At 41.6% G+C, this 13,490-nt stretch overlaps 1 protein-coding gene across 1 annotated transcript in view; it reads right to left on the reverse strand.

Moving 5' to 3' along the window:
* LOC126210579 (uncharacterized) overlaps nucleotides 1-13,490 on the reverse strand; it is a 178,180-nt gene that overhangs the window by 17,669 nt on the left and 147,021 nt on the right. The window contains exon 5 of the mRNA XM_049939844.1: nucleotides 5,569-5,725. Within this exon, the coding sequence (XP_049795801.1) occupies nucleotides 5,569-5,725 (157 nt within the window). The remainder of the gene's footprint in view (nucleotides 1-5,568; nucleotides 5,726-13,490) is intronic.

Consider the following 13,490-nt stretch of genomic DNA (forward strand, 5'->3'; position numbering starts at 1 on the left):
AAAGAAAAACAATCTATACCTATGTGTCTGTCTCTAGTAAAATATTCTCTAACTATATCTTGATTTTCTAGAATAAAATCATCGAATACCACAACTGAATTATTTTTGCATTCATCTAATGGAATAATTTCTTCATTGTTTCCAATAAAACTAACAGTATTTTCATTAATTTTATCTTCAATTTCTTTCTGTTGTTTTATAAATTCTTGATCTAAGCTTTTTCAATAAAGATATAAATGTTTAGTTTTATTCCAGTTTAACCACCCTGGAGCTAAAATATAATTATCAATCATTAATATTGTTTTTCAAAACCACTTGGTCCAATTATTGCACATCTTATAGAATTTGGTAAAAGTTTACCATGTTTGTTTTTTAAGTTATTTTCTGGAATTCTTACTTTAGGCTCCCAATCTGTTTTATTCATTTATTAATAATTTTTTCAGTAATAAATAAGCCGCCTTTTTCAACTTAGTGATAAATCTAGTATACTTAGAAAAAGATTAACTGTTTCATTACATGATAATTATACTAATATTTCATTAGTTGGTTTTTATTCGACTTTTTAACACCCAATATTACAACCAAAAATAAAAAACTTAATTGTGATGGAGAAACGATAGAAATTCCTGTAGGTCAATATAGTTTAAAAATTTAAAAATATTTATTTATTCGAAAAAGCCCAATATACAAATTAAAGCAGATGAAATTTTAAACAGACTTGCTATTGAAAGTGATGTAAAATTATATACAGTTATAAAAGATTGTATTGGAAGTTTACTTGGTTTTAGTAATCAAGTTGTTTTACCTAATGAAATAGCTGTAGCTAAAGATGTTCATAAAATAATTCGTTTTGAATTAATAAACATAAATTTTAATCTTGCTGTTGGAATGTATGTAAAACATAATGATCATTATCGTAAAGAAACTAATATTATTGCTTCATTTAAACATAATGCAGAGTTTGGTGGACCAATAATTTATGAACCAAAACATCCTGTAAATGTTCCTATTTTTAATACAATTCAAGATTTAGAAGTTACTATAACTGATGAAAATGATAATTTAATTGACTTTAATGGTGCTACTGTAACAGTTGTTTTAGAAATATCTTAATAAATTTTTTCCTTAATAAATCAGCGATACCTAAAGCAATCTTAGACTGCATAGTGAATAAAATTGAAAGTTATCAGTTTTACTCATTCTCTGTGAATGAGAAAACAAAAAATAATTTAAATGTTCGTAATGAAGATACAGAAATTGAAATACATATTGGTGATACTTGGCTTCATCCAAATCATGCACATTTATACATGAGTTTTACTATTATTGGAAATGTATAGATTACCCAACTTATGATGGAAAATCAAACAAAAAATTAATTGATAATTATGTAGCAAAACTGTTTGATTTTATAAGAATAGAGAAAGGAAATAATATGTTATCTAGAACTGAACATCCTTTTATTTCTTCATCTGTTTTACTTCATCTAACTTCATCTGTTACTGACAAAATAAGTTTAGAGGGACATATAATTAATACAGGAAAAATAAATAGTAAATGAAATGAAGTCCTTTATCCATTATCATTACTTGGTGGATTTTATAAAGATTATAAAGAAATTACGATTGAAAGAGACTTAACTCTAGTTTTTACATCTAGTACATCTTCTAGAGACGTAATTCTTCGTTGGGCTGATAAAAATGATGCTGGAATTGAAATAAAAGATATGCTTCCTAAAGAAGGAAAAATAGTTATAGAATCTATGGAAATTCGTGTACCAGTTGTTAAATATGAACCAAATTATGAAATTGAACAACGTGAAATTATTCTTAAAATCCGAAAATTTCTATTTCTTTTTATGAACTTCAAACACAAGTAGTTGCTACTGGTTTATCTGGTAAAAACAGTTCTGAACTAGATATAACAAATTATTATAACTCTACAGAATATGATATGCCATACTTCGTATTTGTTATATTTCAAACAAATCGTAAAAACAATCAATTAGTTGATTCGTCATTATTTTATCATGTTAAACTACAGAAAAAAATGGTAGAAACGAAGTTTTTCCTCAAGGAATGTGGAATATTAATCCGCCAAATAATTTTCTTAAAGCATATGATGCATTTCTAGATTTTAAACGAATTACTTTACTAAAATCAGATATTGATATTAATCCATTTAGTTTTATAACTAATTCTCCAATTTATGTGATCAATATAACATGCAGAAAGAATGTTCTAACTACACAGAAAACTACTATGAAACTTTGTGCAACTTGTAATGATAAAATTCGAAATGATACACTTGCTTATGTAAGTAATGTATTTATGTATGGTAAAAAGAAACTTACTATGATGCACAACATTGATTACTTACTGAAAATTTTGAATTATTAACATTTGCTTCTACATGAATAATGAGAAACTTTAAAAATTTATAAAAGTGTTAACTTCATGCTTATACACATTTCTGAAACATTTTAAGAAAGATAGAAAAAATAAAACTGAAGAGTTTAGTATCTTACTTTTTTAAATGATTTCTGATTTGTTTCATTTAACCTTATAGCTGCTAAAGCAGAAAGTAAATAATTTTATGTACTTATTCTTTAATATAATTTTAAAAAACGCGTTTTTCACAGAAGTCAAAAATAGGACTTTTTTTGGGCTAAGAAAAAGTTGTACAAAATGCTTTTTTAAAAATTGTTTTTATAATAATAGTTAATTCTCTAATTTATTTAATTAAATTACATTCACCTATGGGAAATGTATATAAAATAAATGTTTTATTATAGTTATTATTATATTATATTATTATTAGGTAAAAGGGAAAGTAGAATCATTTGATTCTACTAGCTATTCTTAGGAAGCAGTCAGGTGCCTCCTGCACAGATAAAATTTTCATTAATTCGATTAGCATCACACGGGTGATCCAGAAAATCCCATAAATTGTTAGCATATTGCTATTTACGTTTTTGATAAAAGTAATTTTGATTCAATACAGCCAAAACTTCAATCATAGTGACTGAGACCAAATAAGTAAGGGTATCTGAAAATAACTTTTCTCAGGCCATCATCTCCTCTCACAACATTCTGATGAGGTGACTCTTATAAAAACAATCGTCTGAGGATTCTTGTCACTGAACTGGAGTCTCACTCTGAAGGTGTTTTCGATATTATACAAATGTCATAACGAGAAACATGTAGTTTACTTTTAATGTTGAAAGTTATCTGGATCTTTTTTAATGAAATTTCAGTGGCATTAATACATAGTAATGTGAATAATCATCAACCGGGGCACAGAATCGATTATTTGGCCTTTTGTGTGTTGAGTCCGCGAGTGTGCCAGGCAGCTTGCACTAACGACTGATGAATCCGAGTCGACTTAGCCAGGTATGTAGAATAGGAGAGATAGCCGCAACATATGACAGTTGCCCAGAAAGTAATGCACGGCCTTTTTTTGCTTTGACAATTCTTTATTGAACATAATGAGAATTACATGAAAGAATGGCGTTTTATCTACAGATCCTATTTTTCCACATGATCTCCATCCCGTTCTATAGCTTTCCTCCAGCGTGAAACAAGGGCATGTAAGCCCTGTCAGTACCAATCCTTGCACTGGTGGCAAAACCAGTGCTTCCCTGTGTCAATCACCTCCTCAAAATGTCTTCCACAAACGGCATCTTTTAACAGCCCAAAGACGTGCAAGTCCGAGGGGGCTAGGTCAGGGCAGTAGGGTGGATGGGGTAACACTGTCCATCCCTGTTTTGCAATGTGTTCAGCAGTCCTCAGTCTTGTGTGGAGCCGAGCATTATCGTGTTGCAGGTAAACATCACCTCTCCCATGTCATCTCGCGAATGATATCATCAGCTCAGTGCAACATGTCAGGTGTGACAGCCATGGATGGTCTTCCCGACCGCTGCAAATCGTGGAGCTCCATCAAACCGCCTTCTGGTTATCTAACCTTATATGCCCAGCGACTAACTGTACTTATCGCGACTGAAAATGCTCTATAGACTTTGCGCAAGCGTTTGTGATTATTCCCCTCAGTTTCTTTCTCTGCAGTGCGAAATTCAATTCCGTGCTTTGATTCTAACGTACATCACCTACAGACACCATTTTGAAACTGTGGTGCTGGTACGCTACCCGTCGGAAGTGACGGAAACTTGGAACGCTCAGTCAGGAGACTGCAAATAATACATACGTGACATTTTGCTTTCGTAGCATTTTTTTCGGCTGGGAAAAAATTGCCGTGCATTACTTTCTGGGCAACCCTCGACTATGGCGCGAAGCATTTGCTAGATTTTGCATAGCACGCTCCTGGAAAATGAAAAACGAACGCACTGACGCAAGTGAATAAGATCCACCATACCTGTACTGGACAGTACGAGAAGGCAGAGCATGCGATGATGGAACACGCAGCGCTGCGGACACACCAGTGGCTGACAGTTTGCTGTGGAATAGGGAGGCCGTTTGTGTGTGCACACTGTTAGCATACTGTGACAGCGTGTACGTAAACCGTTCGTGCAATTGACAGAAGTTGAGAGAGGGCGTATTGTGGGCCTGCAGGTGGCCGGGTGGACGTACCGGAAAATTGCGCAACACTTGGGGCGTGAGGCCTCCACAGTGCGTCAGTGTTGTCGCCAGTGGTCAGCAGAAGGTGCATGTGCGCGTCGACCTGGGTTCGGACAGCGGCGACGCACCGATGGACGCCGAGACCGTCGCATCCCACAAAGTGCCCTCTAGCTCCAGGGGTATCAGCGAGAACCATTCGAAACAGTCTCCACGAAGCAGGGCTACGATCACGCGTACCGTCACGGCGTCTTCCGCTCTCGCCGTAACATCGTTCAGCCCCCCTCCGGTGGGTCACGAGAGGTGTTTATGGAAGAATGAATGGAGATGTGTCCCGATGAGAGTCACTTCTGCCTCGGTGCCGTACGCGTGTGTGGCGTCTTGCAGGTGAGCGCCAAAATCAGGAGTGTGTACGACAAAGGCACAGACACTTGCCATCATGGTGTGGGGAGCATTATCCTACAATGGCAGTACTCCTCTGGTGATCGCTGAGGGAACATGGAACAGTGCGTGGTGCATTCAAACCGTCATCCAACTGGAGAATGCACCTCCTCACGTATGCAGTGCCACCCGACGTGCTCTCGAAGCTGTTCATCAACTACCCTGGCCATCACGATGCCCGGATCTGTCCCCCATTGAGCATGTTTGGGACCGGATGAAACGTCATCTTGCGCTCTCTGAACGCCCGGTTCGAAGTATGGCCCAACTAAGGCACCAGGAGGAACCTGCATGGCAGGCCATTCCGCAAGACTACATTCAGCGCGTCTGCGATCGTATACCTGGGACAATTCCAGCGTGTATAGCTACAAAAGAAGGGTACACCTGTGCATGCACTCTCTTCACTGCAGTCAGGTGCGTATGGCTCTGTTTCTGTGGTCGTTTGTTGTATACGTTCTCAAAAGTGAGTCAATAAAATTTCCCGCCGTGGGGGCGACGAATTCATGGTGTTCGCTTTTCATTTTCCAGGAGTGTGAGAGCGTTTGGCCTGCAGACGTACCGAGAAGGGCGAATCCTCCGAGCAGCGTGCCGACGAAGGGCCAGACGTCCGGGTCGACCACGAAGACGACGGTCGACAGCGCCGTGATGAGCCCGCACTCGGCCAGCGAGAGGAGGAGGTGCGCCGCCAGCCACACCCTCAGCAGCACCACGCTGCGCTGTCAACACACGGGCCAGAGCGCTGGTGAGCGACCCGCGTGCGATCGCTAGCAGGCACTGGGCCTTCATAGCACTCACATCACGGAGGTCCGCACAAGTAAAAATGTTTAAAAACAATAAGATTCACGGTATTGGTGTTCCACAATAATATTTATTTTATAGCTCATTGTGAACTGGTATCCAGCTTTCTAGGTAGTCGCCAGACAGCTTAAGACGGAACAGAAGGGCCACACAGTATGTGTGACAGTTTATGCAGTCGTGGAATTGCATCGCCAGTTAGTACTTCAAAATTTTGTCTTCTTGAAGAAATAATATACACACAGTCAGTTGCAACATAGAATGTTTCTATAAACCTCTTGACCATGAGTCAGTCGACATAAAAGTTTTCTGGGTATGGTAACGCATCATAATGTAAAAAACTACTACTGCTGATGGAGAAAGCCAATGTTTTGGGCACGGTTGCAGCGGCCTTCTTCTGGGTCTAATGGTCTTGACCATGAATTCGACGTTTATAGGAACGTCATCTTCAGAAGGAAATACGACGTCTCAGTTACGTGTGGTGGCGGAAGTACGTTAAAATACAGGGTGGAGAAAAATTCTGTCACGAAATTTTAACCCTGGATAGCTGATGGCAGTAGGAACCAAAGTTACTAATGTTGTGTAGGTCGACAACGCACAATTTTTAAACTACGGAAACTTGGCGCCACGCGCTCCGATAGGCCGCGAGATTGCCCTGTTGCCAGATGCTCTGGACAACCCATGACCTCGAATGCTTTACCTGCTGGAGATCGCGATGTATCCAAAGCGGTAGTGATCCAGCCTGGGGGCGAATCCGCCATGGTCCCGACACATTCTTTGTATATTTTGACTAAAGTTCAGTCTTGATCACACCATTTTTGTTTCAATGATCAGTTGACTTTGTAGCAGCTGAGGAGAGCTCCGCATACCATCCTAAGGGAGCGATGGGTCTGATGATGGTTGTGTAAAAATAACCGAAACCGGTTACCTATGTCATTGAAACATAAATGGTGTGATCAAGACTGAACTTTAGTCAAAATATAATAATATACTGATCACTGTATTCCAAAAATGTTTACCAAAATTGTACATTCTTTGTAGTAGCAGGACAAACCCGTCAACAGCTGTTAGTTCGCGTACAGAAAGTCTTGATATTGTTTACTTAAAGCAGCTGCTCGAATTGGCGACCCTCTGACGCCACACAAGCTTGATAAAGTGGAACAGTGTTTAGCCGAAGTCTTTCAAAGATTCCTGGCATTGCCCTGATATGATTGGCGGTGTGTTGAATGCGATATATGAATTCCTCTTCGTTTCTAGATAGTTCGCGCACGGTGGGTGAACTAGAACCTTTAAGAATTCCCATAGGAAAACGTCCAGTGGCGTGCGGTCTGATGATCGCGGGGGCACCCCTGCTAATTAATCAGCTGTCGAAGGTTCATTTAAATATCCGTGCACAACACGATTGTTACATGCTGGCGCCTCATTACGCAATAGCCACATGCGTAGGCGTATGTCCAGGGGAACATCTTCCAGTAGGCCAGGTAGAGTTTCTTGCAAAAAGTGAAGGTAATTTGCCCCACTAAGTCGAGGAAGTACATGGACTGATCCAATCAGATGTACACCTGCAATGCCTGCCCAAAACCGTTCCTGGTGTCCGTGAAAGTACATGATTTGAGGATTTCCCCTTGCCCAGTAATGAACGTTTCGAGTGTTGTGAAGGTCATCCAGATGGAAGGTGCACTCGTTGGTAAACAACATGGCTGGGAAGTTGGGACCTCGTGTAATACGTCGTCATAAACCACCGGCAAAACCCTAGCATGTGTTCATAGTCCACGACAGGATTTACGTTTTGGACAGGTTGGAAACTAAATGAATGCTGGCTCCCTCGAAACCTCTCAGACACATGTGACCCCCTATGTTGTGTCCAACTGCTCGATTACTTGTTGGAGGTGCTTCCTCGAAGCGCTCGAGGTCTCTTCAAATGCAGCATCTCGTCGTGTTCGAGGTCTTACAGCAGCACCATGATATTCCACTAACGAGCCTGTTTCGCCAAGTTGCCAGTGAATTGCTGTAAAGGTATGTGGGTGTAGCTGGCGTCTTGCTGGGTACTGTTGCTCATACAACTGTCGAGTTCCATGCGCATTACCGTCGGCTATTTTCCATAAACAAAAACCATATAAAGATTTTCTTCAAACGAATACTGTGCCACCATGTTTACTGTATGACTATATCGCAGGTGACGTGTGTGTGATCCGAAGTGAAGCTTACATGTGAATGCCTCCAATGTGAGGTGGAGACAAACAGCAAGGCCTATTCGACACGTGTGCGTATCACGTTGGGGCAGTGGCAGGGCGAGGGACATTTGTGTGTATGAATCGACGAGCACAATACTGCCCATCAACTGACGAACGGCAACAGGGCAATTCCATGGCCAAGTTTCTGAAGTTTAAAAATGGAGCGTTGTCGATCTATACAAAATTAATAAATTTGGTTCCCACTGGCATCAGCTATCCAGGGTTACAATTTGGTAACACAATTTTTCTCCATCCTGTACATCCGAAAGGCACCAAAAAGATATAAAATTTCACATCCAAACCATATACACTGCAGCGCCAAAGATACTGGTACAGGCTTGCAAAATGGCTCTGAGCACTATGGGACTCAACTTCTGAGGTCATTAGTCCCCTAGAACTTAGAACTAGTTAAACCTAACTAACCTAAGGACATCACAAACATCCATGCCCGAGGCAGGATTCGAACCTGCGACCGTAGCGGTCTTGCGGTTCCAGACTGCAGCGCCTTTAACCGCACGGCCACTTCGGCCGGCTGTACAGGCTTGCATATTCAGATACAGAGATATGTAAACAGGCAGAATACAGCGCCGCAGTCGGCATCGCCTCTTTTAAGACAACAAGTTGTTAGATCGGAGCAAGCCGCCGTGGCCGAGCGGTTCTAGGTGCTGCAGTCCGGAACTGCCCTGCTGCTACGGTCGCAGGTTCGAATCCTGCCTCGGGCATGGATATGTGTGATGTCTTTAGGTTTGTTAGATTTAAATAGTTCTAAGTCGAGAGGACTGATGACCTCAGATATTAAGTCCCATAGTACTTAGAGCCATTTGAACCATTTGTTAGATCGGTTGCTGCGGCTACAAAGCCATGGTGTTACAGACCGCGCACGAGCGATGAGATGCAGCATCTCCGAGGTAGCGATGAAGTGGCGATTTTCCCGTACGACAATTTCACGAATGTACCGTGAATATCAGGAATCCAGTAAAACAAAACCTCCGACATCACTGCAGCCAAAAAAAGATCCTGCAAGAACGCAAGAACGACAACTGAAGAGACTCGTTCAACGTGACAGCCCTTCAGCAAATTGCTGCAGATTTGAATGTTGGGCCATCAACAAGTGTCAGCATGTGAAACATTCAACTAAGAGGGCCGTTCAGAAAGTAACCTCCGGTTGATTTAAAAAAATACACCAAGTTAAAAATATTTTAATATATACATCTTACAACTACATCTTTGCACTATTTTTCTACATAGTCTCCATAGCGATTGAGGCACTTATCGTATCTCTTCACAAGCTTTGAAATTCCTTCTGCATAAAAATCACCCGCTTGTGCCTGGAGCCAGCCTGTGACCGCATCTTTGAGCTCTTCGTCGTCTTGCTGTCACTATCTCGTACAAAAGAGTCTTAGAAATCTGTGGAAAACCAGTAGACAACTCCGACATTGAGAAACGTCGATTTTCACGAACTTTTGCATCGTCTGAACGAGTTCGTCAGTCACCAATGATGGTCTACCACTCCTCTCTTGAACGTTTTCTCGTCCACTTTTAAATAAACGTACCCATTCACGGACAACTCCTTCACTCATAACTCTTGGTCCGTACACGGCACAAAGCTCACGATGAATAGCTGCTGCAGAATATCCTTTGGCTGTAAAAAACCTTATGACAGCATGCACTTCACATTTGGCGGGGTTTTCTATTGCAGCACACATTTCAAACTGCCACAAAAACTAAACTAGCGCAGGTACGACGTTCATTCGACCACGGCTTGATGCCGACTGAACTGTTGAGTGCGTGAACGCACAGATGGCGTCGCTACTCCCCCCACAACCCGCACTGTGACCAATCGGAGGTTACTTTCTGAACCGCCCTCGTATATGGGCTTTCGGAGCCGAAGGCCGACCCGTGTACGCCCGGTGACTGCACGACAGAAAACTTTATGCCTCGCCTGGGCCTATCAACACTGAAACTGGACTCTTGATGACTGGAAACATGTTGCCTGGTCGGACGAGTGTCGTATGAAATTGTATCGACCGCATCGACGTGTGTGTGTGTGTATGAGTGTGTTGTGAGTGTACTGTAAGACCTTTGGTACACACACCATCAGATTATTTGACTTGTCACTCTAGCGAACTAGGCGAGTGTCAGCAATATGTCTCGTGGTCTTATCGTGGAGTGTTTATCTTCTGCCGTTAGGTCAGATGATAGAAATACCACTTGCATGCTTAGAGTAGCAGATTGACGGTGACCAACTTTAAACAGAACTTGATTAATTTTCACACACATTTATTAAAATAATAAAAAGCATAGAAATTACTTAACTTGATTCTGGATGCTGTTTACAATTGACAATCTGAAGTTCCTTTGGTCTTGGTACGTTAATCTTATTCTCGCATATCTCTGATACTTGACAAAGTGTCTATTCATTTATCTTCATGGCTATGTACAGGAATATGATAATCTTATTAAGTGCAGACTGAAACTTGACTATAGACTAATGCAGACTAATGCAGACTGGTACAGGCAGGTGCAGATAAATGCAGACTAATGCAGACTAACTAATCGGAGGTCTCTACACTCGTTATAATACCTCATGCGTTCAGGTATCACTGCGCGAGTGTGATCCGCAAGGAAAAAGGTTCTACGTTAGCAACAATCTCCTTGGCTGCGTTACATATTAATACGCGGATCGGCGGAAGCAGAATTTGGTCCGTCTCTATGGCAGCGCCATCTCGTAGTGCGGAGACGGACGAGCACTGCGCCTGCACTGTTGTGCTTAGCGGGGCGCGCTCTAGTGGGAAAGTTGTGTACGCGCTGACTACGCGGAACTATGTACATAACAATGTGTGTGGGTGGGTATGTGTGTGTGGTTTCATGTACTGAGTGAAGAATACATTAAAAAGTTAAATCCCTGACTGCCTAAACAATGCCGGCCGCAGTGGCCGTGCGATTCTGGCGCTGCAGTCCGGAACCGCGGGGCTGCTACGGTCACAGGTTCGAATCCTGCCTCGGGCATGGGTGTGTGTGATGTCCTTAGGTTAGTTAGGTTTAAGTAGTTCTAAGTTCTAGGGGACTTATGACCTAAGATGTTGAGTCCCATAGTGCTCAGAGCCATTTGAACCATTTGAACCAGCCTAAACAATGCAAAGTACTGATTAAGTCATGTACAGGACCGACCAACTATTAAATGGATACACTGAGATCAGTTGCAATAGTTTTGTAAGTAAAACCCTAAAAACTATCAGTGTTATTGAGCCGTGGCGAGCTGGTACCAGTTATTTTGTTCATGTATCGTTGAGATCGATTGTGGGTGAGCTAAGCTATCATTGCTTTTTGCATGTCTTATGTTCCAGGTTGGCAGGCGAAGCGATTAGGTTGTTTTCGACAGGTAATCCTCGAGATCTCGTGACATTCGCTGGGAGACGAGTGTCAACGGCTGCCGAATGAGCGTGATGACCATCATATGTTGTGGTGTCAAATTGGTTGGGCGTTTTGGCAAAATGGGCAGCTTGGAGATATGAGTTCTGTGACTTCGCTGGGAACATAATTGGAAGTGAAGTGGTGAAGCTGTGGAAACCGCTCCATTGTATTGTGTACCTGATATGAGTAAGTGGTCGTAATTGTGTTTTGTTGACCGACCCACTCAGAGGAATTTAAATTTTATTATGATGGTGAGACTTTCATAGTCGAACTTCAAGATGGTGTGGAAGTGTTCAGTTGGCCTAGTTAAATGGTGGCCGTTATTTGAAAGCTTTCTCAGAAGTTTTACTAGTGCTCTTGTTTCTTGTAATCAAGTGATTTTATGTTGGCGTTTTCAACGCCTGCATTCTATTAATACTGTTGCCCATATGTAAAAAGCTTAAGGTCAAAGTTGCGAATTTGTCAGTAGTGTAACGTGTTCCTTTACACGCTTACCCATATATTTAGTCAAAGGTCCTGCTGAGTGTTTCTATGTTTCAGAGTTATTGGAATGTCTTTGTGATTCGCGCAAAAACCTTTGAGTGTGCCAGCGCCTTGGCAGGAAGTGAAATGTCATCCAAGGTCTAGGCCTGGCAGTGTTTAAGAACCTGGCCACTACAGGGAGTTGTTCACATACCACCTTCTTTAGTTAACTATTTATCTTCCTTCCGCCAAGGCGGGTTAAGCTGGTAGATATATAAATTGTATGTAACCTGTTCTTATACGGACCTGTTTCCTTAAATATTAGCGGCTGGCAACTGGCTAAACTTTAAATTGCATAGCATCTGTTGAGTTCCTTGTGCAGTAGTCTTTCTAGTAGTCTTTTATTAACACATCTGAACACGTGGACATTTATTTTTGAAGATTAGTTTTCTGCTGTAGTTTTTTTTATGTAAGTGCTTCTATCATGTTATGTAATTGGATCTTAGCTGGGCACTAGTGTTGAAGTATAATTAAGTCACCCTTTATTGGTAGCTGTTTTCATTATACGAGGGCTATCCACAAAGTACATTACGTTTTCGTTTGTGTCCGTTAGTGGCGGGGCTAGCGCGGCCATCTTGGTGTCATGGCATTCCGCCGCTGAGTCGGCATCCTGCCGTGTTAGTGAAAGGTTCGTGCTGTACTCCGATGAGTTACTGTGACAGTTTGAAATCTCAGCGTTAATTGAAAATGCCGCTAAGTGTGAAGTGCATGCTGTAATAAGGTTTCTGACTGCAAAAAACTGTACACCGATAGAAATCTATCGGCAGCTTTGTGAAGTGTATGGGGACAACATAATCACTGAAGGTGGAGTGCGTCAATGGGTCATAAAATTTTAAAATAGCCAAACTAAGGTTCACGACGAAGAGCGAAGTGGAGGACCCAGCCTAGTGACTGCCGAACTTGTCGAAAAAGTCGATGCCGCGGTCCGTGAAAACCGTAATTTCACAATAACGGAACTCTATATGAGTTTTCCACAAATTTCACGAAGTTTGTTGCACGAAATCATTACCGAAAAGCTTGGTTACTACAAGTTTTGTGCAAGATGGATACCAAAAATCTTGACAGAGATTCACAAAAATCAGCGAATGGCTGCAGCGTTAACGTTTATGGACGCTTACAAGAAAGATGGCGACTCATTACTCGATCGCATCATTACTGGTGACGAAACATGAGTTAAGACAATGTCGGCAAGGAAGGTGATGGCGACTGTCTTTTGGGACAGAAAAGGTGTGATTTTTGTGAATTTCCTGGAAAGAGGCACTACAATAAACTCTCAAAGGTATTGCCAAACTCTGCACAGCCTCAGAAGAGCAATACAAAACAAGCGCAGGGGAAAGTTGGGCTCAAAGATCTTGCTGATTCACGACAACGCCCGGGCCCACACGGCAAATGCCACTCGTGAAGTCCTCGAACCTTTTAAGTGGGAGTTGTTTCCTCATCCGCCGTACAGTCCCGACCTGGCACCGAGCGACTTCCACTTATTCCCAGCAATGAAGAAGTGGTTGGCTATGCAGCG

The sequence above is a fragment of the Schistocerca nitens genome, chromosome 10 (genome assembly GCF_023898315.1).
Source record: "Schistocerca nitens isolate TAMUIC-IGC-003100 chromosome 10, iqSchNite1.1, whole genome shotgun sequence".
Classification (NCBI taxonomy): Eukaryota; Metazoa; Arthropoda; class Insecta; order Orthoptera; family Acrididae; genus Schistocerca; species Schistocerca nitens.